We start from the raw sequence: 25,859 nt of genomic DNA on the forward strand, positions 1-25,859 counted from the left end.
TCACAGAATTCTCCTCTGTACCCATTAGGACAGTTACATTTATAAGAACCATCCAAGCTTGTACAAGTTCTCCCATTGTAACATGTTATCTATACTTACCTAATTCACAGAACTCTCCTCTGTACCCATTAGGACAGTTACATTTATTAGAACCATCCAAGTTTGTACAAGTTCCACCATTGTAACATGTTATCTAGACTTACCTAATTCATAGAATTCTCCTCTGTACTCATTAGGACAGTTATATTTATAAGAACCATCCAAGTTTGTACAAGTTCCGCCATTGTAACATGTTATCTAGACTTACCTAATTCACAGAATTCTCCTCTGTACCCATTAGGACAGTTACATTTATAAGAACCATCCAAGTTTGTACAAGTTCCGCCATTGTAACATGTTATCTGTAAACACTCATTCAAATCTGAAATATAATATCCATTACAATTAAAACCTAACTAAAATAAACTGAACTCTTATAAGGACTTCAAAATCATCTGGAAACATGTTTTATATCAACTAGGAAGAGTAATAAATAAAAAAAATAAAGTGGAATCTATAAATGTCTAGCATTTTCATTCAGCTTTTACAAATAAATAATGAAACAATTAAAAATTGAATGAAGTGTACAGCAATAAAATGAAATCATAGTTATTCCAAAGAATTGGATAAATAAGCATGATTAGTGTGTGTTTCACTAGTACGTACCTGCTTCACAATTTTTACCAGTCCATTGTGTTGTACATATACATTCATAAGTACCCAGTAAGTTACGACAGGTGCCTAAATGCAAACAGGGATTGGCTAAACACTCATTAATATCTGAGGAGAAAAAAAGATTTTATCATAGTTTTGATCTAAAGCCATTTTATGATACTTAAGAGGAAAAGTTTATTTTATGATACTTTAGAGGAAAAGTTTATTTTATGATACTTTAGAGGAAAAATTTATTTTATGATACTTTAGAGGAAAAGTTTATTTTATGATACTTTAGAGGAAAAGTTTATTTTATGATACTTTAGAGGAAAAGTTTATGTTATGATACTTTAGAGAAAAGTTTATTTTATGATACTTTGGAGCAAAGATGGTTAATTGATTATACAGTTGGTTTGTGCAATATCATTTCATATGTTGTGATTTTTTCACCAGTAAATAAATAGAAATAAATATGAAGTTATTTTAAAATCAGTGGTGTACCTTAAAGAAAATTGTCAGTTTACTGTTCAATCAAACAGCAACTTCAAGAGGATATATGCAAATTTAATCCAAATTCTGATCTCTTAAAAATTCCTTTCATTTTTATTGTGTGGAAGAATAGTGAAAGAAATTCTTGAATACCTACCAACATCACAATTTTGACCTGTCCACCCTGGTGAACACTGACACATGTAAGATCCTATTAAATTACTACAGGTACCGAGGTTTTTACATGGATTACGGGAACATTCATTGAAATCTACAACAAATCATATACAACATGTCAATCAGGATATTCTTGTAGAGTGAAGCTGAAACTGGTTAACTTCCTTTCATTCTGACATTACTAAAACTAGTGCAAATTTTATGATAAAGACTGATGAGTAAACTAATTTCAATTGTTTCAATTTTTCTACACAGATACAAGAAAATGCAAATTATTTCCCTTAAATCCATTTCATCAAGAACAGAATTTAAACTATAATATCAGATTCAGTTTTGTCCATAACTTTTTCCTTTCTTTATAAAAATTTGTATTAGTTAAAAAATAGAGTACCATTCATTTACAAGAGCTTTATTAAAACATTATCTGTCCAAAACTTAAGTATGAAGATTGAAAGAGACTACATATGATTTTAATTTAGCATAATTATTACTACAGATACGTACCTGTTCCACATACTAGTTACTGCCAGAGATACCTACCTGTTCCACATACTAGTTACTGCCAGAGATACCTACCTGTTCCACATACTAGTTACTGCCAGAGATACCTACCTGTTCCACATACTAGTTACTGCCAGAGATACCTACCTGTTCCACATACTAGTTACTGCCAGAGATACCTACCTGTTCCACATACTAGTTACTACCAGAGATACCTACCTGTTCCACATACTAGTTACTGCCAGAGATACCTACCTGTTCCACAAACTAGTTACTACCAGAGATACCTACCTGTTCCACATACTAGTTACTGCCAGAGATACCTACCTGTTCCACATACTAGTTACTGCCAGAGATACCTACCTGTTCCACAAACTAGTTACTACCAGAGATACCTACCTGTTCCACATACTAGTTACTACCAGAGATACCTACCTGTTCCACATACAAGTTACTGCCAGAGATACCTACCTGTTCCACATACTAGTTACTGCCAGAGATACCTACCTGTTCCACAAACTAGTTACTACCAGAGATACCTACCTGTTCCACATACTAGTTACTGCCAGAGATACCTACCTGTTCCACATACTAGTTACTGCCAGAGATACCTACCTGTTCCACAAACTAGTTACTACCAGAGATACCTACCTGTTCCACATACTAGTCACGACCAGAGATACCTACCTGTTCCACATACTAGTTACTACCAGAGATACCTACCTGTTCCACACACTAGTTACTACAAGAGATACCTACCTGTACCACATACTGGTCCTGTCCAACCATCAGGACAGTTACAAGTAAATCCTCCGTTGGTGTTCACACAGGTGCCTAAGTTCAAACATGGCCCAGTGCGGCACTCATCTGTATCTGTTGATAAATGTTAACAAAATCATTAAAACTTATGATTCAGGAGTAAAATCTCACACTTCCCGTATTTGTACAAAAACAAATCCTAGTAAACTATTGTAACCTTTTTCCTTTAACACTGAAAACTTGACAGTTCAAATTAGAAAGCTTACATTCAACATATGTCTAATTTATCACCTTATCTAAGGATCTCTCAAAGTTTTTTATATGTCATCATCAACTTGGTTAACATTTAACACATTTCAACCCTTAGGTTTACAAGATACATTTGGAGTAATTACAAAGGTATGATTGCATGAAAATTGCATTCCCAGATAGCAGAAACCCAGAGTATTGACAATAATATATTTTTCTTTCTGTTATTCCTTGCTGATTAATACTTTGATTGACAGATTAACTACTTTTCATAAACTTGTGGCTTGCCAATTCTCAGCCTGTTAGTTGAAATAAACAGAATAATGTAAACTTTCCATGCTATTCTCTGTTTTTGTAAAGGTGACAACAAAAAAAGTTGAAAAACCTCCTGACATTACATAATCAATGAACCTTTATTGAGCAAGCTCACATTACCCATGAGTGTTAAGAAGGTGCAAAGCTTATATTGACCTGATGGCATAGTTTCAAAATAATCAGTTCTGATAACAATTAGTAATATTATGTACACAAGAGATTTTCTTATTATTATATGTGACCATATACTGAGGTGAGGATGCAATTCCATATGTAGTATTTAATTTAGCATCCAGAAACAACACTGCACAGTTTCAGTCTAACTTTAGTATCTATGACCTTGACCCTAGACTTCGTAGCATAGTGTATAAAAAGAACTCTCTTTTGGCAGATTTAATGATAAGTGTCTAACAATGAATCACATGAGATACAGATTGGATTTCTGTATCTCCTAAGACACATTTTTATTCTTGACAGTTTAATTGCCAAGATTTAAAATGCACTGCAAGCTTCGTGTTTCAAAGCTTTTGGCAATGGACTGAATGCAGTAGTACATTGCATTGCAAACTGACTTTTAACCTTTTAAATAACACTTACCATTATTACAGTTTGGTCCAGCCCATTCATTAGGACAAATACATTCATAGAACCCTTGTGCCGGAGGAAGATCCACACATGTTCCCCCATTCATACAAGGATATGTGCCTTCTTTACACTCATCAATGTCTGCAAAATATTTGTAGAAAAATCAATAAAATACTAGTCATGTCTGTTACAAATAATAGTAGGTATATATGCTTAATAAAACTGAATAAAAAATGTAGCTGCTTCAATAATTTAATGCTTAAAGTTCTATTTATCTTCCTACAGTTTTCAATGATACTTTATTTAAAAAATTAGAAACCATATCATTATCATTAATGAACCCATTCATGAACCCTTTATGTCCATGCTATGGGTATTCATAAATTCACTTACATACTTGAGTTCGACTTATTAGACACCCTATTAAAGCTTCAAAATGACAAGCTTCAACATGAAGAACAAAAATAAAGCCTTGCTTTGTGATCTTTCTCATTTATTACCTGTTGGTACCCAAGTCCCTATGGATTCTTTTGCAAGCCAAAATAAGAATGAATTTATCATAAAATTACAGAACCTAAGCCATATTTTCTTGCAACTGGTCAGGTTATTTTAAATTCTATCAAAAGGTTTTTAAAAAACTGTCAATAATTGAAATCAAAATGACTGAGGTGGAACATCCTAATTCATTAGAGTTAAGCCTGCACAATTTTGTGCACATTTTTTTAATCAGCTTTTAACTTAAGCAAAATAGAGTTTTAAAAGGACATTTTAAAAGTGACTACATAAACGAATATGAATGCACTTCTGAACAAAATATTAATATCTTGATTTGGACTATACTTACATCCCTCACAGGTTGGACCTTTGTAACCCTGTGCACAATTACACTCGAACGACCCTGGTAAATCTCTACATATACCTCCAAATTGACAAACAGGAGGAATCTGGAGACATTCATTAATATCTGAAAATATTAACATTTATTTCTTTTTTAATATAATTGGTTTTTTTTTTCATATAAAGCTTAGTAAAACTGTTTAAACATGGGCATTGCTTGTACACCAGTTATCTATAAAAATCAGGTCAAGCTGACCTTCCTTCCTAACATAAAGGAATTGTTCACATATTGAATATAATTCATATATGAAAAATAATTCTTTACAAAGTTTCTCAATACATAACTTAACAAGATTAAATTATTACTTATCTTTAGAAAGTAGCAAAATTGTCTAAAATGTTTGTCCAAACACCGATTACTTTCCAAAGATGCATCAGCTGACCACTTTTCTCTTTGTATTCCTATTTTACATTAAAATATAATCTGATAAAGTTTTATGTAGTTTTTTGGTTTTGGTGTAAACAAAATATAATCTGATAAAGTTTTACATAGTTTTTTGGTTTTAATGTAAACTTACTTGTACCACAGAATTGACCAGTCCATCCTGGTAAACACAAACAACTATAAGATCCCAATCTTTTAGAACAAGACCCTCCATTCAAACAGGTAATGGATTTACACATGTCTAAATCTATAAACAGAAAACAGTCAAAATAATTCATCAACATAATTGGCAAGTATGCTTCATATATCAAGGGTTCTAATTGTTTCCCACCATCAGCTTGCAAAATAGTTTTTAGAATAATCAACCAATCCGATATATGTGCTCTCAACCAAAACTAATATATGACCAAAAAAAATCGATGTTTTGTGTATACTAATGAAATTGCAATAATTTTAATTACATGAAAATTTACATCTATGATGTAGTGGATAATCAATAATATTTCTCTCCTATTAAATGCATTCTTACTTCAGACTGAAAAAAATCCCTCAAAAATAGGAATTTGTAAGTTATTAGATACCATGAATTCAAAGAAAAGTTGTGTAGCCTGTGTATGTGTATACTACAGATTTGATTTGATTTTTGGTGTTTTAACGCCACTTTTAAGCACCGCTTTTGGGCTATTTCATGGCGGCCAGTTTTTATTGGTGGAGGAAGCCGGAGGGTCCAGAGAAAACCACCGACCTTCGATAAGAAAACTGACAATCCTAGTCAATTAAGATTGAAGTCGAGTGCACCCGCACGAGCAGGGTTCAAACTCACAACCTCAGTGTTGACTGGCTAGTGATTACAGTAGTAACTACTTAGACCACTCGGCCACCGAGGCCCCCTGTGTACTACAGAAGCTTATATCCATGTAACAATGACTTAGCAGTACCTACCTAGTTCACAATGTTTTCCTGTCCAGCCAGGACCACATTGACATGTATATGATCCAGCAGTATTAAGACATGTGCCGTCGTTAACACATGGATTTTGTAAGCATTCATCTTTGTCTGAAAACAATAAAATGATCACATGAAAAAGACATTTCCATTTACAAGTCCTGGCTCACAAGGTAACAGTCTGCTGCAACACATGTCACTCTTTCCAAAAACATTATTCTTATTCCAAATTGTTCAGACTCCCCTTGCAGTCCTAATTGAAATGCGCATAAGGGAGGAGCTTAAATTAATAATTCATTTTTGGATTACATATTTTTGCAAACTTCCAATACTAAAGCAAACCAGGGTTACCATTAGATCCTGAAAATATAATTGCAGTTGGCACTTATAAAATTTAAATACTTTGATTGTCCCATGATAGCACCAATAGAAACAATGTAGCAGTTTTCTGGTCAGCCATGTTACCTTTGTTAGCAGAAAAACGGTTAAAAATTTAGTATCCCCCATGAGTTGAACATATTCATCACACTTTTCATAAACTATCAAATTATACATGTAGGTGGAAGATATGGGATGAAACTTTTTTTATCTGTTTATTCCTAGCCAAGATGTTTTGTAGAATTAAGTATTTATTCAAAGAGAAGGTAACTTTAAAATAACCTTTTTATTTTCAGTAGATATCCTTCTCTATGACAATAAACTTACCCTTTCCACACTGATCTCCAAACCAGCCTGGATCACAGTCACACCTGTAGGAACCAGCTAAATCTGTACAGTTACCATGGAAATTACATATCTCTATTTGTATCAGGCATTCTTGAACATCTGGAAAGAAATGAAAACTTTAATTGTACAGGTGCAGATTGAGTTATTCAGGGCTGAGTACTATCTTTACACAGGTAAAAGTTAGAAAGAAATGAAAACTGTAATTGTACAGGTGCAGATTGAGTTATTTAGGGCTGAGTACTATCTTTACACAGGTAAAAGTTAGAAAGAAATGAAAACTGTAATTGTACAGGTGCAGATTGAGTTATTTAGGGCTGAGTACTATCTTTACACAGGTAAAAGTTAGAAAGAAATGAAAACTGTAATTGTACAGGTGCAGATTGAGTTATTTAGGGCTGAGTACTATCTTTACACAGGTAAAAGTTAGAAAGAAATGAAAACTGTAATTGTACAGGTGCAGATTGAGTTATTTAGGGCTGAGTACTATCTTTACACAGGTAAAAGTTAGAAAGAAATGAAAACTGTAATTGTACAGGTGCAGATTGAGTTATTTAGGGCTGAGTACTATCTTTACACAGGTAAAAGTTAGAAAGAAATGAAAACTGTAATTGTACAGGTGCAGATTGAGTTATTTAGGGCTGAGTACTATCTTTTGTACAGGTGCAGATTGAGTTATTCAGGGCTGAGTACTATCTTTACACAGGTAAAAGTTAAACAATCAGATAACTTTTGGCATATTCAAATTTTATGATACTATCAAAGTAGATCTCAGAAAGAAAATAAAGATGATTTGTAAAAATTGTATTAACAATCTGAACTTTAATGAAACAGTCACTGTGTGTGTGCACCAGTAAACTGTATGGAAGTTCTATACTCTGACTTCCCCCTACATAAAAATGTCTAACTGAACAGGCAGCATTCTCCAGAGAGTCAACCTAAAACAGCCAACATTGAAAAATACACAAATATACCATACCTATGTCACATTTTGTTCCTTGCCAGCCTTGTCTACACACACATTCATAATATCCTGGATGGTCCACACACTGGGCTCCATTCAAACAAGGGAAGGAACTACACTCGTCATATTCTAAAAAATTATACGATTTTTTAACTGCAGTGAAAATAAATCAATTGCCCTGACTTCTATGTTTATTACCCTTTTATGCTTATAATTAATCATTGTGATTCATACATCTATCTGAAACAATATTTATAATTTTGTAAATAAATTTAATGTCATTCTGAAAATGTCTTCTTTATAAAATTCATGTATTTAAGAAAGACACTTATAAATATATCCATTCAAATGAAGCATAGAAATAAAAGCTGACAGGTTGATGTCTAATTGACATTTGTGAAAGTTATTGACTCCTGCACATATGCTTTATATTTTTTTCTATTCATATTTATGGAAGAAACAGGACATTTCCCATTCATAGAATCCCAAAAATATACAAGGATTTATATTGCCTTCAATCAAGTGACTTACCACTTTGACAATTCTTTTCATAAAATCCAGAAAGACAATTACAAACATAAGACCCAGGAGTATTAGTACAAGTAGCTCCATTTAAACAAGGTCTATCTAGGAAACATTCATCACGATCTGAAAAAATATAGTAACAAATATATTACTATGAAAACATTAACAGTATGATTACATTTTGAAGTCTTTCTCAATATAAAATTGATCTAGTTATATTAATTGATCTAGTTATATAACAAGGAAATATTTGGATGCAGTCAGTCAATCATATCTATTTGTATTCTCAGGCATTCAATTGACCTTTACTCTATCCCTTAATAAAAACATAAACTACATTTCACACTACCAATCATTACCTGTAAACATACACTACAATTCACATAGGCAATTGTTACATGTAAGCATACACTTCAATTCACACTAGCAATCATTTTCTGTAAACATACACTACGCTTCACAATACCAATCATTACCTGTAAACATACACTTCACTTCACACTAGCAATCATTACCTGCAAACATACACCACACTTCACACTAGTAATTGCTACCTGTAAACATACACTTCACTTCATACTACCAATCATTACCTGTAAACATACACTTCACTTCACACTAGCAATCATTACCTGTAAACATGCACTACACTTCACACTACCAATCATCACCTGTAAACATACACTTCACTTCACACTAGCAATCGTTACCTGTAAACATACACTACACTTCACACTACCAATCATCACCTGTAAACATACACTTCACTTCACACTAGCAATCATTACCTGTAAACATACACTACACTTCACACTACCAATCATCACCTGTAAACATACACTACACTTCACACTACCAATCATCACCTGTAAACATACACTTCACTTCACACTACCAATCATCACCTGTAAACATACACTACACTTCACACTAGCAATTGTTACCTGTAAACATACACTACACTTCACACTAGCAATTGCTACCTGTAAACATACATTTCACTTCACACTAGCAATCATTACCTGTAAACATGCAGGGGCCTCGTTGGCCGAGTGGTCTAAGTAGTTACTACTGTAATCACTAGCCAGTCAACACTGAGGTTGTGAGTTTGAACCCCGCTCGTGCGGGTGCACTCGACTCCAATCTTAATCAACTAGGATTGTCAGTTTTCCTATCGAAGGTTGGTGGTTTTCTCCGGGCACTCTGGCTTCCTCCACCAATAAAAACTGGCCGCCACGAAATAGACCAAAAGCGGTGCTTAAAAGTGGCGTTAAAACACCAAAAATCAATCAATCAATGTAAACATGCACTACACTTCACACTACCAATCATTACCCGTAAACAGTCAACAGTACATTAACATGTGCAAGAATAATTTTTTTTGTTGTCTTATGAACCCCCTTATCAACTTTTTTGTTATTAGGACTCATTTATTTCACACTCACCAAACTGACAGCTATCTCCTGTCCAACCATCAGCACATTTACAGATATAAGATCCGTTTGTATTCATGCACATTCCATTGTTTAGACATGTGATCAGCTTACATTCATCATCATCTACAACAGAAAAAAAGTGATTACTGGAGAAACGTTAGTTTTCATGGCATTCAAAATTTGTGGTTTTGTCTTTTAATTCAATATCATGGGGATTAATTTTTGTGTATTCAGGTACGTGAAAGTGATATTCTTTGTAGGTTAAAAATTTTGTTGAGGTTTTAAAATTTCTTGGATGATTTCTATCAACGAAAAAAAAATTGAAATTAAAACCCCAATAATTTCCTGCTTTTATAGTATTTTGAAGAAAGACTGATTTATACAACTCAAACAGTATTAATATGACAACTGATTATGTAAAAAAGTCTTTTTCTCAGCTTCAAATTTCCTCCTTAGTTGATGATTATACAACACTTTCATTAGGGAACATCACATACAAACAAGACCCATAAAATCTACATAATCTCCAGTGTTCTGCATTTAACAAACAGAGACAGTTTGGTGATTATGTTACATGAAAATAAAACTTAAGTCATTATTAGTAACATATCAAAGACAAGAAAAACTCTTGTATTTACACAAGTGTTACACAGTTTATATTTTTATTACATGAACGGCTGTGCTTCCTTAGATTCTCAACTAAATTAGAAAAATGTAGAAACAACAAATAAAACAAAAAGAATTTTGAGAGCACAAAATCAGTTACTAATATAAAGTCTTGTAATTATGATTAAATGGAGAGAAAAAAACTTATTCATTTTATGTACATCTGACTTACCTACACCACAATGTGGACCAGTCCACCCTTTAGCACAGTCACACCTATAGGACCCTTCCATTTCTATACAATTTCCTCCATTTTTACAAATATTTGGGAATAAAGTACATTCCTTTTTATCTGAAAACAATAGATAATACATGTATATAGCATTAATTGTATGTCCATAACTATCTTATGCTATCACAATATTCAAGACTAATTCCCTTCTATAGAAAGCAGTACAAAATACCCATCTATGCTTTCTGTACATTTTTAGACCAACTGTAAGCATGATTTTCTAGTTGTCTACAGGCATTCATCAATTGTTTGCATGAGAAAAGCTTTTTTATATTTCTATACAGGTAAAATATTGTAAAATGTATCTTAACAACAACATATATTCCTTTGTATAAGCTTATTTCATAATACATGCAGTTGCTTATTGATATTCATCTACTACACATGTTTTATTTATCACCCAAAGGACTGATGTCCTTATCCTTCCATTATAGTTTAGATGTTCTTACCTGTAGTACAGAATGGTCCTTCCCATCCATCTTCACAGAAACATGTGTAACTTCCTATTTTGTTTATTTAGATGTTCTTACCTGTAGTACAGAATGGTCCTTCCCATCCATCTTCACAGAAACATGTGTAACTTCCCATATTGTTTACACATGATCCTCCATTATAACACGGGTTAGTTGCAGCGAAACACTCATTTACATCTATGGCAAAACAAAATATTGTTTTAAATCTGCACAACAGAACAGTCATTTTGTGTCTATACAACAGCAACAAGGGGAAAACAACGTGAGGCTTAGAAAATCCATGATAGAAACGAAAATATACAATACAAAAAATATACAAATGAACAGCTGAAGCAGTAGTGCATGATCTGCTCATCTTCTGATTAAAGTTATTTATTGCTCAATTACTGATTTTTTTTACTTTTACTGACTTCAGTCCAATGCCAAATTTGGACATCAAAACAGACATTATCCTCTTGGAATTAAACAATGTATAAAAGTTCAGTAAAGATCCATTTAAACTAAGACAGATGCATGGACTGGTGAACAATAATTTACCAATCCTCAATATTGGTATAAGAAAAATATATCTTGCAATACAAATAAATGTTTCATTAAAACTTAATACATATTTCATTGATCTGCTGTTATGGTCCTCTATAATTAACTGTATCCTAATCAGGTAGGTATGAAATTGATAATTCATTTTTTTGAAAAGTAAATCTTACCTAGTTGACAATTTTGTCCTGACCATCCAGGTGCACATCGACACTGATAGGATCCAGCAAGATTTAGACATTGAGCTCCATTCATACATGGTTTATACAAACTACATTCATTTTCATCTGAAACAGGAATTTTTTACCATAGAAGTTCTGAACAATCAGACTGTAATACAAATATCCAAACTTATTTGGAAGAGAAAATAAATAAAATTTGCAATCAATAACAATTTTACTTATTAATTAATACATATAGTGATATCTACTGATTCTCTATCAGAATAAACTAAGGACACATTTCACATACATGAATGTGTAAAGCACAAGTAAACAGATTTTCCTTTTGGGAATATTAGAAAAAGCACTTACCCATCAAACAGTTGTCTCCTGTCCATCCACCAGGACATCTACAGTAGTAAGCTCCATAACTGTTAATACATGTCCCATTGTTCATGCAAGGATTTGTAATACATTCATCAATATCTGAAGTAGAACATTGTCTTATTCATGTTATAATACTATGACTGACTCAATCAAAATAGGTGCTTTCCTGAATTGATAACTAATGCAAAAAGTACATGTCAGAGGTTGTAAAATAAAACTGAAAAGATCTTAATCAACCATCAACTTTTAACCCCCCCTTTTCTTTCTGCAATATTAAATATAATATGGACAATAAAGAATTCATCAAATAAAATAAACACAGCTACCAAGTATGATTTGAAATTCTACTAACCTACATCACACTTAGGACCAGTCCATCCCTGTTTACAGAAACACTGGTATCCTCCAAGTGTATTCAAGCAGGTTCCCTCATGAAGACAGGGATTAAAAACACAGTCATCCACATCTAAAAAAATATAGGCACAGTTTAAACTTAATTTTATCGAAAATTTTGTAATACAACAATAACTGTTATCATAAATGTGCCATTTTCCATATAATAATTAGCACAAACTAATGGCATAATGTTGTATCAATGGGGGCATTTTTCGATGTTTAGCATCACAAGCAACACCACAATGGCAAATAAATGGCTGTGCAGGAATCCTTCATAGAAAAGGAAAATGTATGATCAATTAATAGGAGTAACTGATTCTCCTCTTTTGACAGTTATATTTTTTTTATTTTTTGCCAGCTCCGGAGGCTCAGCGGTTAAAATAAACATTTTGCATCCTGGAGTGGAGAAATATGGAAATCTTGGGTGATGGATGAAGAATTTATATCATAATCCATATAATACTTACCAACCATACATGTATTTCCTGTCCATCCTTGGGTACAGATACATTGAAATGACCCTCTCGTATTTAGACATGTTCCTCCATTCATGCATGGACTATTTACTTGTTGACATTCGTTCAGATCTGAAAATATTAATTACAAGAATAAGATGTTCATTCATTGATAATTTACCAGCATGTTAAGAATTGAGATTGTGTCATACATTTTTGACACTGTCATGCTCTACCAATGTCTTCTACACTAAAAGTTAATATATCAGATCTAATACTTTTCCAATGGTCTTTAGAAAGCCCTTTTTTACAAAAAATTCTGTTCTTACAACACCAGAAGTTACAAGACTAATAGGGGATCTGGACCTGCATAGCTTTGTACAATTGATTAAAATTTCAAACTATTGGCAAACAGGAAGTAGCCGCACATAAGATCCTAAAATTACTTACACCCTACAACTCAACAGTATCAAGCTGCAGACCAAGTGTAAATCACTCCCTAAATTTAAGTTTTAAACCCAAGGTCTTTTATAGACAGATGAACAGATTGGAGGGGTTCCTAGATTGGCGATGCAGCTATTAATTCATCTCCATTACATGGAAACAAATGACACAAATGCAAGCTGTTATTTCAAATTATGAGGGTTTATGCATCTTAGGAATTGCATACACAATTTTGGAACTTAAAAATGAATTGTTTACCACATTTTCTTTTCTTAACTTTATTTTCTAAAATAGATGAGACATGAAGTGATGGTTATTTTATTGAAAGTGAAATTTTTGTTTTAAATGCCATTCTCAATGACATCCAAATAGGTAATGCATGTGACATTTCAAACTTTATCATGTAGCCCTGCAGTGATTTCACAAGTTACCTGTTTCACAGTCTTTTCCTGTCCAGCCAGGTGGACACATACAGACATAAGACCCCTCCACATTACTACAGGTTGCCCCATTTCTACATGGTCTGTAAAGTGAACACTCGTTAGTATCTGAAATTAAAATTTGATACAAGTTATTGCATTTATAAAAATCTTACTTACATCATTTAGGAGTTTATTAACACAAAAATTCCAAAAAATCAGCATGAAAAAAATAGCATGCAATATATGACATTAAACCTTACAGCGTTACAGACCTAGAATGATGGCTACATCCTAATATAACATAAAACCTTACAGCAATACAGACCTAGAATGATGGCTACATCTTAATATAACATTAAACCTTACAGCATTACAGACCTAGAATTATGGCTACATCCTAATATAACATTGAACCTTACAGGGTTACAGACCTAGAATTATGGCTACATCTTAACATAACATTAAACCTTACATTATTACAGACCTAGAATGATGACTACATCCTAATATAACATTAAACCTTACAGCGTTACAGACCTAGAATGATGGCTACATCCTAATATAACATTAAACCTTACAGACCTATAATGATGGCTACATCCTAATATAACATTAAACCTTACAGCATTACAGACCTAGAATTATGGCTACATCCTAATATAACATTAAACCTTACAGCGTTACAAGCCTAGAATGATGGCTACATCCTAATATAACATTAAACCTTACAGCGTTACAGACCTAGAATGATGGCTACATCCTAATATAACATTAAACCTTACAGCATTACAGACCTAGAATTATGGCTACATCCTAATATAACATTAAACCTTACAGCGTCACAAGCCTAGAATGATGGCTACATCCTAATATAACATTAAACCTTACAGCAATACAGACCTAGAATGATGGCTACATCCTAATATAACATCAAACCTTACAGTGTTACAGACCTAGAATGATGGCTACATCTTAATATAACATTAAACCTTACAGCATTACAGACCTAGAATTATGGCTACATCCTAATATAACATTAAACCTTACAGCGTTACAGACCTAGAATGATGGCTACATCCTAATATAACATTAAACCTTACAGCGTTACAGACCTTGAATGATGGCTACGTCCTAATATAACATTAAACCTTACAGCGTTACAAGCCTAGAATGATGGCTACATCCTAATATAACATTAAACCTTACATCATTACAGACCTAGAATGATGACTACATCCTAATATAACATTAAACCTTACAGCGTTACAGACCTAGAATGATGGCTACATCCTAAAATAACATTAAACCTTACAGACCTATAATGATGGCTACATCCTAATATAATATTTAACCTTACAGACCTATAATGATGGCTACATCCTAATATAACATTAAACCTTACAGCATTACAGACCTAGAATGATGGCTACATCCTAATATAACATTAAACCTTACAGCATTACAGACCTAGAATGATGACTACATCCTAATATAACATTAAACCTTACAGCGTTACAGACCTATAATGATGGCTACATCCTAATATAACATTAAACCTTACAGCATTACAGACCTAGAATGATGGCTACATCCTAATATAACATTAAACCTTACAGCATTACAGACCTAGAATTATGGCTACATCCTAATATAACATTAAACCTTACAGCGTGACAGACCTAGAATTATGGCTACATCCTAATATAACATTCAACCTTACAGCAATACAGACCTAGAATTATGGCTACATCCTAATATAACATTAAACCTTACAGCATTACAGACTTTGAATGATGGCTACATCTTAATATAACATTAAACCTTACAGCATCACAAGCCTAGAATGATGGCTACTTCCTAATATAACATTAAACCTTACAGCGTTACAGACCTAGAATGATGGCTACATCCTAATATAACATTAAACCTTACAGCATTACAGACCTAGAATGATGGCTACTTCCTAATATAACATTAAACCTTACAGTGTTACAGATCTAGAATGATGGCTACATCCTAATATAACATTAAACCTTACAGCATTACAGACCTAGAATTATGGCTACTTCCTAATATAACATTAAACCTTACAGTGTTACAGATCTAGAATGATGGCTACATCCTAATATAACGTTAAACCTTACAGCATTACAGACCTAGAATTTTGGTCCAGTTACAATGTTACAGACTTAGAATTTTGGTCCAGTTTGAAAAGGTAAAAAATTAGTATGTCTGTAGATCTGAAGCTGTCAAACTGTACTATACACCCCCTTTATATATAATTGTCATAATTTTTAGTGACAGCCTATAGACTTTTCTATAATTTTGATATAATTTGTCCCAATAGTAGTACACTACACTTTAAAAATCTTTTTTGGATAAGAGCAGGTGCGAATTTTTAAATTTGCTTTTTCCGTCTTAAATAAATGCACTACGATATAACTGTTTTCTTTGACCAGTGTTTGTTTTATGTCTATTTTGTTTTACTAACGTCAGTCTGTCGGGTTGTTCAATATACGTTATATATATATGTTTTATAAGAATTCGCTGACTGCTTTATAAATCGTTTATATATGTTTCTTGTGGAGAGTTGTCTCATTGGCAATCATACCACATCTTCATATTTTTATACATCCTATTTTAAAAATGACTATTCTTCCAATGATAGTGTAAGAATAAATGTTCCTTTTTATCTTAAGCTATAAAGTGAATTTTAGAAACATTTTACTAACCAGTTTCACAACTATCCCCATTCCATGCTATTGGACACTGGCATACATAACTTCCATCTGTGTTAATACAAGTTCCATTATGTAAACATACACTGACCGCCAAAGAACACTCGTCAATATCTAAAAAAAACATCATACTTATAACATCAATGACAAAAAAAAACCATCTTACTTATCACACAATGTCTTTCACTAAACATCTTACTTATCACACAATATCTAAAACTAAACATCTTACTTATCACACAACACAATGTCTAAAAATAAACATCTTACTTATTACACAATGTCTAAAAATAAACATCTTAATTATCACACAATGTCTAAATATAAACATCTTACTTATTACACAATGTCTAAAAATAAACATCTTACTTATTACAGTTGTATTCAAACATGTAATGAAATATCAGCAAAGGTTGTAAAATATAACATAACAAATATTGTGATTCTAAAAAGTGGTGTCAGCAGGTATTTTTTTTAATGCCATATTTTCCCTTTTTATCATTTACAAATATGAATATAAGATACTAATTTTATGATAGAAATTTAACATTTCCCATCTTTACAAAAAAAATCATAAATGATTAAAAAAATCTTTCTTGAACCTATTTTTATTAAAGATGCCTGTACCAAGTCCATTCAATCCGTGGGTTGATAACGTCTTACTTTTGATTTTTCTCAGGTTTTTTTTTATTAAACTTTTTGAATTTACCTTGGAGTTCAGTATTTTTGTTTTTGATAACATTCTTTTGGGAGACACAAACAACATAAATTTTGAATGATAAAATAAGTTATAAATACACTAAATGGTTTTCATTGGTTTAAGGAACCCAAACTTGAGTGTTAGTGTTTTACTCTCTTAGTATTACCAATTAAAGTCTTCCTTACACACAGTTTATAACTCTTAAACAAGACATTTAACCTCCACTCCCTCTAGCTACTCTATTTTACTTACCATCAGCACACATAGGACCTTGGTAACCTTTCTTACATTGGCAGGTGTATGACCCTAGGGTGTTGTAGCAATTTCCTCCATGAAGACATGGGATTGTAATAGCCTTACATTCATCTACATCTGAAATCAAATTAAGATTTTCTTATATTCATGAACAACATCAAGTTAAAGTTATCAGAACTACAAATTTTGTTTAGGTTTTTTTTTCTTTATAATTTGTGGCTGAAATATCTTAACAGAAATTTTGCTCAAGGATGTTTGCTCCTATTGTTTTTGAATTTTTGTCAGGTATTCAGAATAATCTAGTTTTATCCATGTAGTGCCAATCAAAGTTTTGCCTGCAAACCCCTACTTTTCTTTCCATAATTTATTACATATAGTTTAAAAAGCCATATTTGAGAATCTTATAAAATCCTTGTTATATTTTCCTTGTTTTTGAAAGAAAAAAGGTGCCAATGTTAAATGTATGAAAAAAACTAGAGAAAATCATTTCCCGCCAAATTTTCAATGGCTTATATCTCGAGAACAAGCACGCTGACCCTTCAATTTTTTCAGCTATGTTAGTTCCTTTATTCATATGCTTTCAATTTATAACAGTCTTTTAAAGAGCTTGTTACTATGAAGCAGAGTAGTGAACATCCTTGAAGAATGTATAAAAGTGGGTTTTTTTTAAGTCATGAATCCATGATAATGCAACACAAGGTAACCATATTCTGAATATAATTCTACTTTCCTAAACACTTCTTTCTGCAATATTTCTAATACTTTTCTTAAAATAATAAATTAGCAGAGAAAATTAATTTTCAACAAGCATTTAAAAAAAATTAAAGAAATTTAGCGAGTATGACAATACAAACCCATGTTACAGTTTGTACCACTCCAAGCCAATGGACATCGACAGAAATAAGAACCAACTCTATTGATACAAGTAGCTCCGTTCATGCATGGATTGACATTTGATTCACATTCGTTGATATCAAACTGGCAGAAATTTCCAGTGACACCTTGTGGACAGACACAATTGAATCCAGTATCAGTATCAATACAGGTACCTCCATTAATACAAGGTCTTGTCAAGCATTCATCAATACCTGTAATTAAAGTCCAGATTAATACCATCAGAGTTATTAAGAGTATCTGACACCCTTTAGAAAGAGTGTAACAATTAACATACTGTATTTGTATAATTTTGAACTGTATTATTAAAATTTTTGCATTCAAATGAATTCAAATTTGTAATCCTTAAAATAATTAAAATTGAACAAGATAATAATTAGTGCCTACCAATTTGACAATTGGTTCCAGTTCTCCCAGGTGGACAATCACAGAAGTAACCTCCAAAGGTCTCGGTACACTTGCCACCATACTCACAGATAGGGGTCACCTCACTGCATTCGAGTCGATCTAAAAACAGTAGTACATGTATTATCTCAGTAAAATTGTAAAGCAGCATGACGAATAAACGTAATTGATCAATAGGATGAATAACCTTATTATGAAATATCGTCATTAACATGCAGCAAACATTTGCCACTGGACGTTAAGCAAACAACAATCAATCATATTACGGAATACAAGAATATTTTGCATATAATTTGTTTATGCCTTGGATGATTGGTAATATGTTCTCTTCAATATAAAAAATAAGATGTGGTATGATTGCCAATGAGACATCTCTCCACAAGAAACCAAATGACACAGAAATTAACAACTATAGGTCAGCGTACGACCTTCAACAATGAGCAAAACCCATACCGCATAGTCAGCTATAAAAATCCCCAAAATAAGAAATGTAAAACAATTCAAACGAGAAAACTAACGGCCTAATTTATGTACAAAATAATGAACGAAAAAAAATATGATACACAGAAACAAACGACAACCACTGAATTACAGGCATGTTGATGATACAGCCAACTTTCTAGCTACTGTTTATTCTCCTATAATATTTTCCTGGAAGCTCAAATCAATTTTAAAACAATAACATGTTAAGATTCTTCGGATATTAAGAAAGAGAAATGAATTAATTTATCCAAGTATTAAGATATTGTTAAGATGATGATTCCTTGAGCTTTTCCAATTATAGGTCAGAGCCTTATATGTAGGTCATTTGTTACATCATTGAAATGGACATCCTTAATATACCTGCCAATTTCTGTCTGATAGAGAGAGAAAGTACAGCTTCAAAATTTTCACACTGATTACAACAGGTTGTAACAGATAGATTTAACTGAATACAACTTTAGCCAGTAATGGTCAAGAACCTTACCACCAGCACAGGTATCTCCTATAAAACCAGGAAGACATTCACATCGGAATGATCCATTGACGTTAATACAGGTAGCTCCATTGGTACATGGATTGTTAGTACCACACTCATTGAAATCTGAAAATTAAAACCACAATTAACACGTTTACATAACAGCTCATGTAAAACAAAAATACAACCACAAAGGGTAGCACATGTGCAATATAATAATAATTCAAACAAAAGCAACACATAACTAGAATAAATACAAAAAGTCCTGAAATCAAAATTGTTATTATATTTTCTGTATATTTAAGATTAGCATGAAGATTGTAATAAATGATTGAATACTCACCAGTCTCACAGTATTTTCCTGTCCAACCTTGAGCACAGTTACATGTAAACGACCCTGGATGGTTCAAGCATGTTCCTCCATTTTTACATATAATGCCAGTCTCACACTCATTCACATCTGAAAATTGTAATTAAAATACTATTCCAAAGTAACTATTATATAGGTGGAACTAAATATTAGAATATTATGCAAATAACTAAAATTATCATTAATGTTTTATTATATGACTAAAAATTTTCTCTTTTCTCATTGGCTAAAAGCATAGAGTTTTCTTTGATAAAACATTATATTCACCTTGGGAAAAATCATAAGTGGTTAATATAAGATTTGGAACAGCTCACATGTACCTAAATATAGATATTCCAAAGCAACGTCAATGACGTAGGTTTATGACCTCTAACAAATTCTCGTTTTTTCTTAAATAAAAGAAAAAGATATATACCTCTATTACATTGTGGACCCTTCCATCCAGGTGGACAGGTACACAGGAAGGATCCAAATGTATTGGTACAAGTCCCTCCATTGTAACAGACAGGTGTTATACTCAAACATTCATTATCATCTGTTAAATAAAACAAAATATTATTTCATTTTTTCCACCTAGTTATTATATAAGTTAAACATAAGGTCCTGTTTATATTCTAGCCATTTTGTAATACATACAAGAGGACTTTGGAGGAGAGAGTAAATTGGCCATGAATAACATGAACTTTTGGTGGAAAAGTATAAATTACAATTGGAAGTTCCAATTCCAATAATGATTTGCAAAATCCTTGTAAGTTCTGAATAGAAATAGTAACTGACATGTTTTAGCTATGTCTGCATGCCTTATTTCCTAGCTGTTAATTGATAGCAAACATGCAAATGTCATTGAATACTTCATCAATTAAAATTTACTGTTAAATGATGGCTACTTTACAACAAGAATTTATGAGGAAATCTCACAAAAAATATTGACCTTTGATCTTTGACATTAATGTTCATAAACGAAACAAAGAGAAACACTAAACTTTCTTGCATCCTGCAAACTTTTGAATTATTTTATAGGTAAATGAACTTTAAAACTTTTTGGAATGTATGTATTCAAGGTATTTTTAAATCTTCAATGCAACTCTGGAAAAATATTGTCCTATCAGCACTTTAATCATACTGGGAAGATAAAACTTAATACCTGCTCTTCTGGCTTTTTTTCTTAAACTAGTATCAAAATACAGGAAAATCATTTATGTCATAAGATGTTTATTGTATTTTACCAATACAGTAGAAGGGAAGACAAGGACTTAAACATGCTGCAGTAGGTACACAAAGTTTATCTTGACTTCCTTTTTTTTTTAATCCAGAGAAAATTTATAGTTTACCATTAAAGGTTGATTTAATGATAAGTACTTCTAGAGCAATGTTGTCCAGTCCAGCCTGGAGGACAGATACAAGTATGGGAGCCATCAGAGTTATAAAGGTTGATTTAATGATACATACCTCCAGATCAATCTTGTCCAGCCTAGCCTGGGGGACAGATACAGATATATGAGCCATCAGTTCTATAAAGGTTGATTTAATGATACATACCTCCAGAACAATCTTGTCCAGCCCAGCCTGGAAGACAGATGCAGGTATAGGAGCCATCAGTGTTAATGCAGGAACCATTGTTTATACATGGGTTGGTCAAACATTCATTCAGATCTGTAAAATACAAATGTTATAGAAAGAAAACAATTTATACTTGAGATTCATTTATACCTTTTAATTCCATGTTATTTGTCATGATTTGAGTGTACTTAAAAAAGAGGAATTAATGAAGTTAGTCAATGATCATGGTGATCACAAATAAGTCACATTCTTTATCTACATATACTTCTTAAAGCTTGAATTCTGTTAGTTAAAATTTCACATAGTGTAAATATCTGTTTTTCAAAGTTCATGATTTTTTTTTTATTTCAATGGAATAAAATTCTATGAGTTTGACAAAAACTATTAACAATTAACAAATAACATATAATTATTGCCCTGTAATAAATTATTTGCACAAGCTTAACAAACCATATCATAAAATCACTGGCAGGAAATTGGATTTTGGGTGTAGATATTTTTACATTGATTAAATTTTGATTGTGGAGTTATATCTAGAAAACAGTTTCGTTTTAAGTATGTGAACTAAATTGATAAGTACCTCTAAGGCCATAAATACTTATCTCTCAAGCCATAAATACTATTTCCACAAAATGCATCACAGGGGACAAATATCATTATACCCTATAAAGCTTAACCCAACATCACCACAAAATGAACTTGTATTTTTTATACATTGTGACTTGGACGGAGAGTTGTCTCATTGGCACTCATACAACATCTTCTTATCTATATTGTTTGTCACAGGGCATAACACAACTCTTACAACTGAGGTGCTACTAAACTTACCATCTCCACAAATTGGACCAGTACGTCCCTGAGGACAAATACAATTGTATCCGCCCATTGTGTTCACACACGATCCACCAAATAAGCAAGGAGTTGTCAAGACAACACATTCATCAGTATCTGGAATGATTAAAATACAAATATACATATACAGAAAGTTGTTTAAAAGCTTGGGTAAAATTTTCACTATAGGTAGATTTACTGTATACCACCATCTTGGATTGTAAAACAGCAGTACACAATTGGTCTAGTTCTTTGCTCAAGTCTGCAAATTTTGAGACAAATTGGTAATTAATGTGTACAACTGTTCATTCAAATAAAGAAATTGATTGATTTATTGTATTGTCCCAGGCAGAAAACCCTGGCCGTGTTAGGCGCAACTTTTTGGAAGTTTTGGTCCTCGGTGCTCTTCAGCTTTGTACTTGTTTTGGCTTTCAAACTTTTTTCATCTGAGCGTCACTGGTTGGTCTTGTGTGGACAAGACGCACGTCTGGCGTATTGAATTTTAAGCCTAGTACCTTTTGTTAGCTATTATTCGTGTGTTTCTTTGTCCTATATGTTTTCCCATTTATTTGTATTGTGGTCCTGTCATGTGATGTTGTCATTTTGGTGTTGTGTTTGACGTTGCCATAAAAGCGGGAGGTTTGGCATGCCACAAAACCAGGTTCAACCCACCATTTTTTTCTTAAAATGTCCTGTACCAAGTCAGGAAAATGGCCACTGTTATATTATAGTTCGTTTCTGTGTGTGTTACATTTTAATGTTGTGTTTTTGTTGTGTCGTTGTTCTCCTCTTATATTTGATGCGTTTCCCTCAGTTTTAGTTCGTAACCCGAATTTGTTTTTACCTCTATCGATTTATGAGTTTCGAACAGCGGTATACTACTGTTGCCTTTATTTATACTGTTTTATCTAATACCAAATATTTGTTTTTGTTTAAATCAAATTTTTAACTTACCCATTTAAGGGTAGATAACTCTAATAATAAATTCTTATAAAAGAAATGTTAATGAAATTTTCATTTTTTACTTGTAGCAAGAAAACAAGTTTGGTGACACTTTTTTATTTTCATTTTCTTAAAGTATATTATAAAATCTATTGTCTTATATCTTATTTCAAAATTCTATCCAATAGATTTCTTTTTTTTCACAGAAAAAGTTTTTTTTCATGAATAATCTATGCAAAATTGAGCAATTTTGCATGACTTGTAGCTTGAAAATAGCACAGTGACCCCATACTTTTTATCATTTTTTGGAAAAAAAGCTTTGTAAAATCTACATTTTGGCAAAGTATAAGAAAATTATATCTGAGGAAATATAGACATATGATCCACATTAAGATTATTCATTCATTTATAACTTATCTGAATCCATGCCATGATTTGTGAAATAGTATCAATATCTTTGTCATCTTATTTCACTTATATAATACATTCAACAATAGAAAAAAAGAATCCACAATCTATTGAAATATATCAATGAAATAAAGAGACACTCCCCCCTTTATGACTGTTGATTAGTTCTGGTAATGCAATCTATTAAGGAAATCAAAACACCCTCCCCTTCCTTCTCAAATACTTCAGTATACCCCAATCCAGTAGCATGCAGAAACTGTTGTTTACCTATTGTACAGTTTTGTCCATGCCATCCTTCATTACAAAGACATGTGTATGATCCTGGTGTGTTGTAACACTTGGCACCATTTTGACATGGGTTGTTTGCACATTCATTACGTTCTAAGAATAGAAAAAAAATGCAAATTTTAGCAACATCCTATTGACAAAAATAGTCTTTAAGCATCAAGGAATTGTTTAATTTTTCAAAACAAAAATTAATAGTAGGAGAAATTACATATTAAAACTTTAAAAAATTAAAGACCTTTTTTTGGCAATTTTTTTGGAGGGTATTCATGTGTGAATAAATAAACAATTCAAGTACAACTTTCCTCATGACAAAAAAAAAATTATTATTATATAAAATGACTAATATATGAAATGACTAGCTTACCAATTTCACACTTGTTGCCATAGTAACCAGGTCTGCACAAACATTCATAGAACCCTGGTCTGTTAATACAGGAAGCTCCATTTTGACATGGCATACTTGAACATTCATTGTAATCTGATGAAAAATAATTCAACAAATTAAGTGTCTGTGTTGTTAATGATATCATAAAAATATTTACTGAATTTTAATTTGCATTGTTCCAAATGCATCCTATACTAACACAATTACTTTCATTTCATAGTGTACACTTCATCAACATATATTATAGACTCAATGTTATTTGTAGCTCAACATATTGTATAAACAATTGTCTGTAATATTGAAGACCCTATGTTGACATCTGGATGTTTGTTATTTTTTTTGTGTTGTTTGCTTGCTGTCTCATTGACATATACCCATATCTCCTTTTATTTATACAAATGGAGATATCACTCTGCTGATTATATACAAGTGACATGACCAGATATATATATATGGAATATAACATTTACACAGAAAATATCTTATATGATCAAATGCTCTTTTACTTTCCTTAAATTAGAAACAATCAATCAATGGATAACAGTTTAAGCTATCTCTAAAGAAAGCTGAGGATACATAAATCAAATCCACCTCTGTTAAATTTATATTTACAAAAATATGTGTCCAAAGGATTACACGTGTTTGTTCACTAATCCATGAAATCTGGGGCACATCCCTAATTTCACATATATATCAAACATACCACTTCATGATGAACATGTGTATTACATTTCAAGTGGATGTGACCACACCCTACCTAAAACCAAACCTTTAACTTGATACTAGATAAATGGATAGACTAACTGACAAACAGACAGACACACAGAACGTAAAACATAATGCCCCTATTCTATCTATGGCATAATACAGACAGATTATATTGATTGCAGGGTTTGTTGCTCGTTCTATGTGGATGCTGTAGAATGTGTCCCCGTGCTTGTAGTGTATGCCCTTATATTTTACAGTTATGGTTTTTTTTTGTTTGTGAGAGAGCTGTCTACTTTCAGTTTTTTATTATTACATTTTTTCTATTTCTTTACATTCAAGTTTAGGTATTTGAACTTTGGTGGATAGTTGTCTCATTGGCAATCATACCACATCTCCTTATTTTTATATAATACTGACCTACATTACATCTAACACCTGTCCATCCTAGAGGACAGATACACATGTATGACCCTGGTATGTTACTGATACTGACCTACATTACATCTAACACCTGTCCATCCTGGAGGATAGATACACATGTATGACCCTGGTGTGTTACTGATACTGACCTACATTACATCTAACACCTGTCTACCCTAGA

At 32.3% G+C, this 25,859-nt stretch overlaps 1 protein-coding gene across 1 annotated transcript in view; it reads right to left on the bottom strand.

Annotated features, from left to right (window-relative positions):
- LOC127737332 (fibrillin-2-like) overlaps positions 1-25,859 on the bottom strand; it is an 86,688-nt gene that overhangs the window by 34,387 nt on the left and 26,442 nt on the right. Inside the window, exons 31-61 of the mRNA XM_052247934.1 lie at positions 25,752-25,769; positions 24,530-24,643; positions 24,145-24,258; positions 22,525-22,644; positions 21,676-21,789; positions 20,552-20,671; positions 20,110-20,226; positions 19,776-19,892; positions 18,791-18,910; positions 18,364-18,597; positions 17,507-17,626; positions 16,549-16,668; positions 13,826-13,942; positions 12,963-13,082; positions 12,452-12,565; positions 12,085-12,198; positions 11,722-11,838; positions 11,072-11,191; positions 10,482-10,601; positions 9,653-9,766; positions 8,214-8,330; positions 7,698-7,811; positions 6,701-6,820; positions 5,993-6,106; positions 5,184-5,297; positions 4,613-4,732; positions 3,781-3,909; positions 2,620-2,733; positions 1,340-1,453; positions 706-819; positions 308-421 (exon numbers count right to left, since the gene is read on the bottom strand). Of these exons, the coding sequence (XP_052103894.1) occupies positions 308-421; positions 706-819; positions 1,340-1,453; positions 2,620-2,733; positions 3,781-3,909; positions 4,613-4,732; positions 5,184-5,297; positions 5,993-6,106; positions 6,701-6,820; positions 7,698-7,811; positions 8,214-8,330; positions 9,653-9,766; positions 10,482-10,601; positions 11,072-11,191; positions 11,722-11,838; positions 12,085-12,198; positions 12,452-12,565; positions 12,963-13,082; positions 13,826-13,942; positions 16,549-16,668; positions 17,507-17,626; positions 18,364-18,597; positions 18,791-18,910; positions 19,776-19,892; positions 20,110-20,226; positions 20,552-20,671; positions 21,676-21,789; positions 22,525-22,644; positions 24,145-24,258; positions 24,530-24,643; positions 25,752-25,769 (3,648 nt within the window). The remainder of the gene's footprint in view (positions 1-307; positions 422-705; positions 820-1,339; positions 1,454-2,619; positions 2,734-3,780; positions 3,910-4,612; positions 4,733-5,183; positions 5,298-5,992; positions 6,107-6,700; positions 6,821-7,697; positions 7,812-8,213; positions 8,331-9,652; positions 9,767-10,481; positions 10,602-11,071; positions 11,192-11,721; positions 11,839-12,084; positions 12,199-12,451; positions 12,566-12,962; positions 13,083-13,825; positions 13,943-16,548; positions 16,669-17,506; positions 17,627-18,363; positions 18,598-18,790; positions 18,911-19,775; positions 19,893-20,109; positions 20,227-20,551; positions 20,672-21,675; positions 21,790-22,524; positions 22,645-24,144; positions 24,259-24,529; positions 24,644-25,751; positions 25,770-25,859) is intronic.

This window comes from Mytilus californianus, unplaced genomic scaffold, assembly GCF_021869535.1.
Source record: "Mytilus californianus isolate M0D057914Y unplaced genomic scaffold, xbMytCali1.0.p SCAF_4, whole genome shotgun sequence".
Classification (NCBI taxonomy): Eukaryota; Metazoa; Mollusca; class Bivalvia; order Mytilida; family Mytilidae; genus Mytilus; species Mytilus californianus.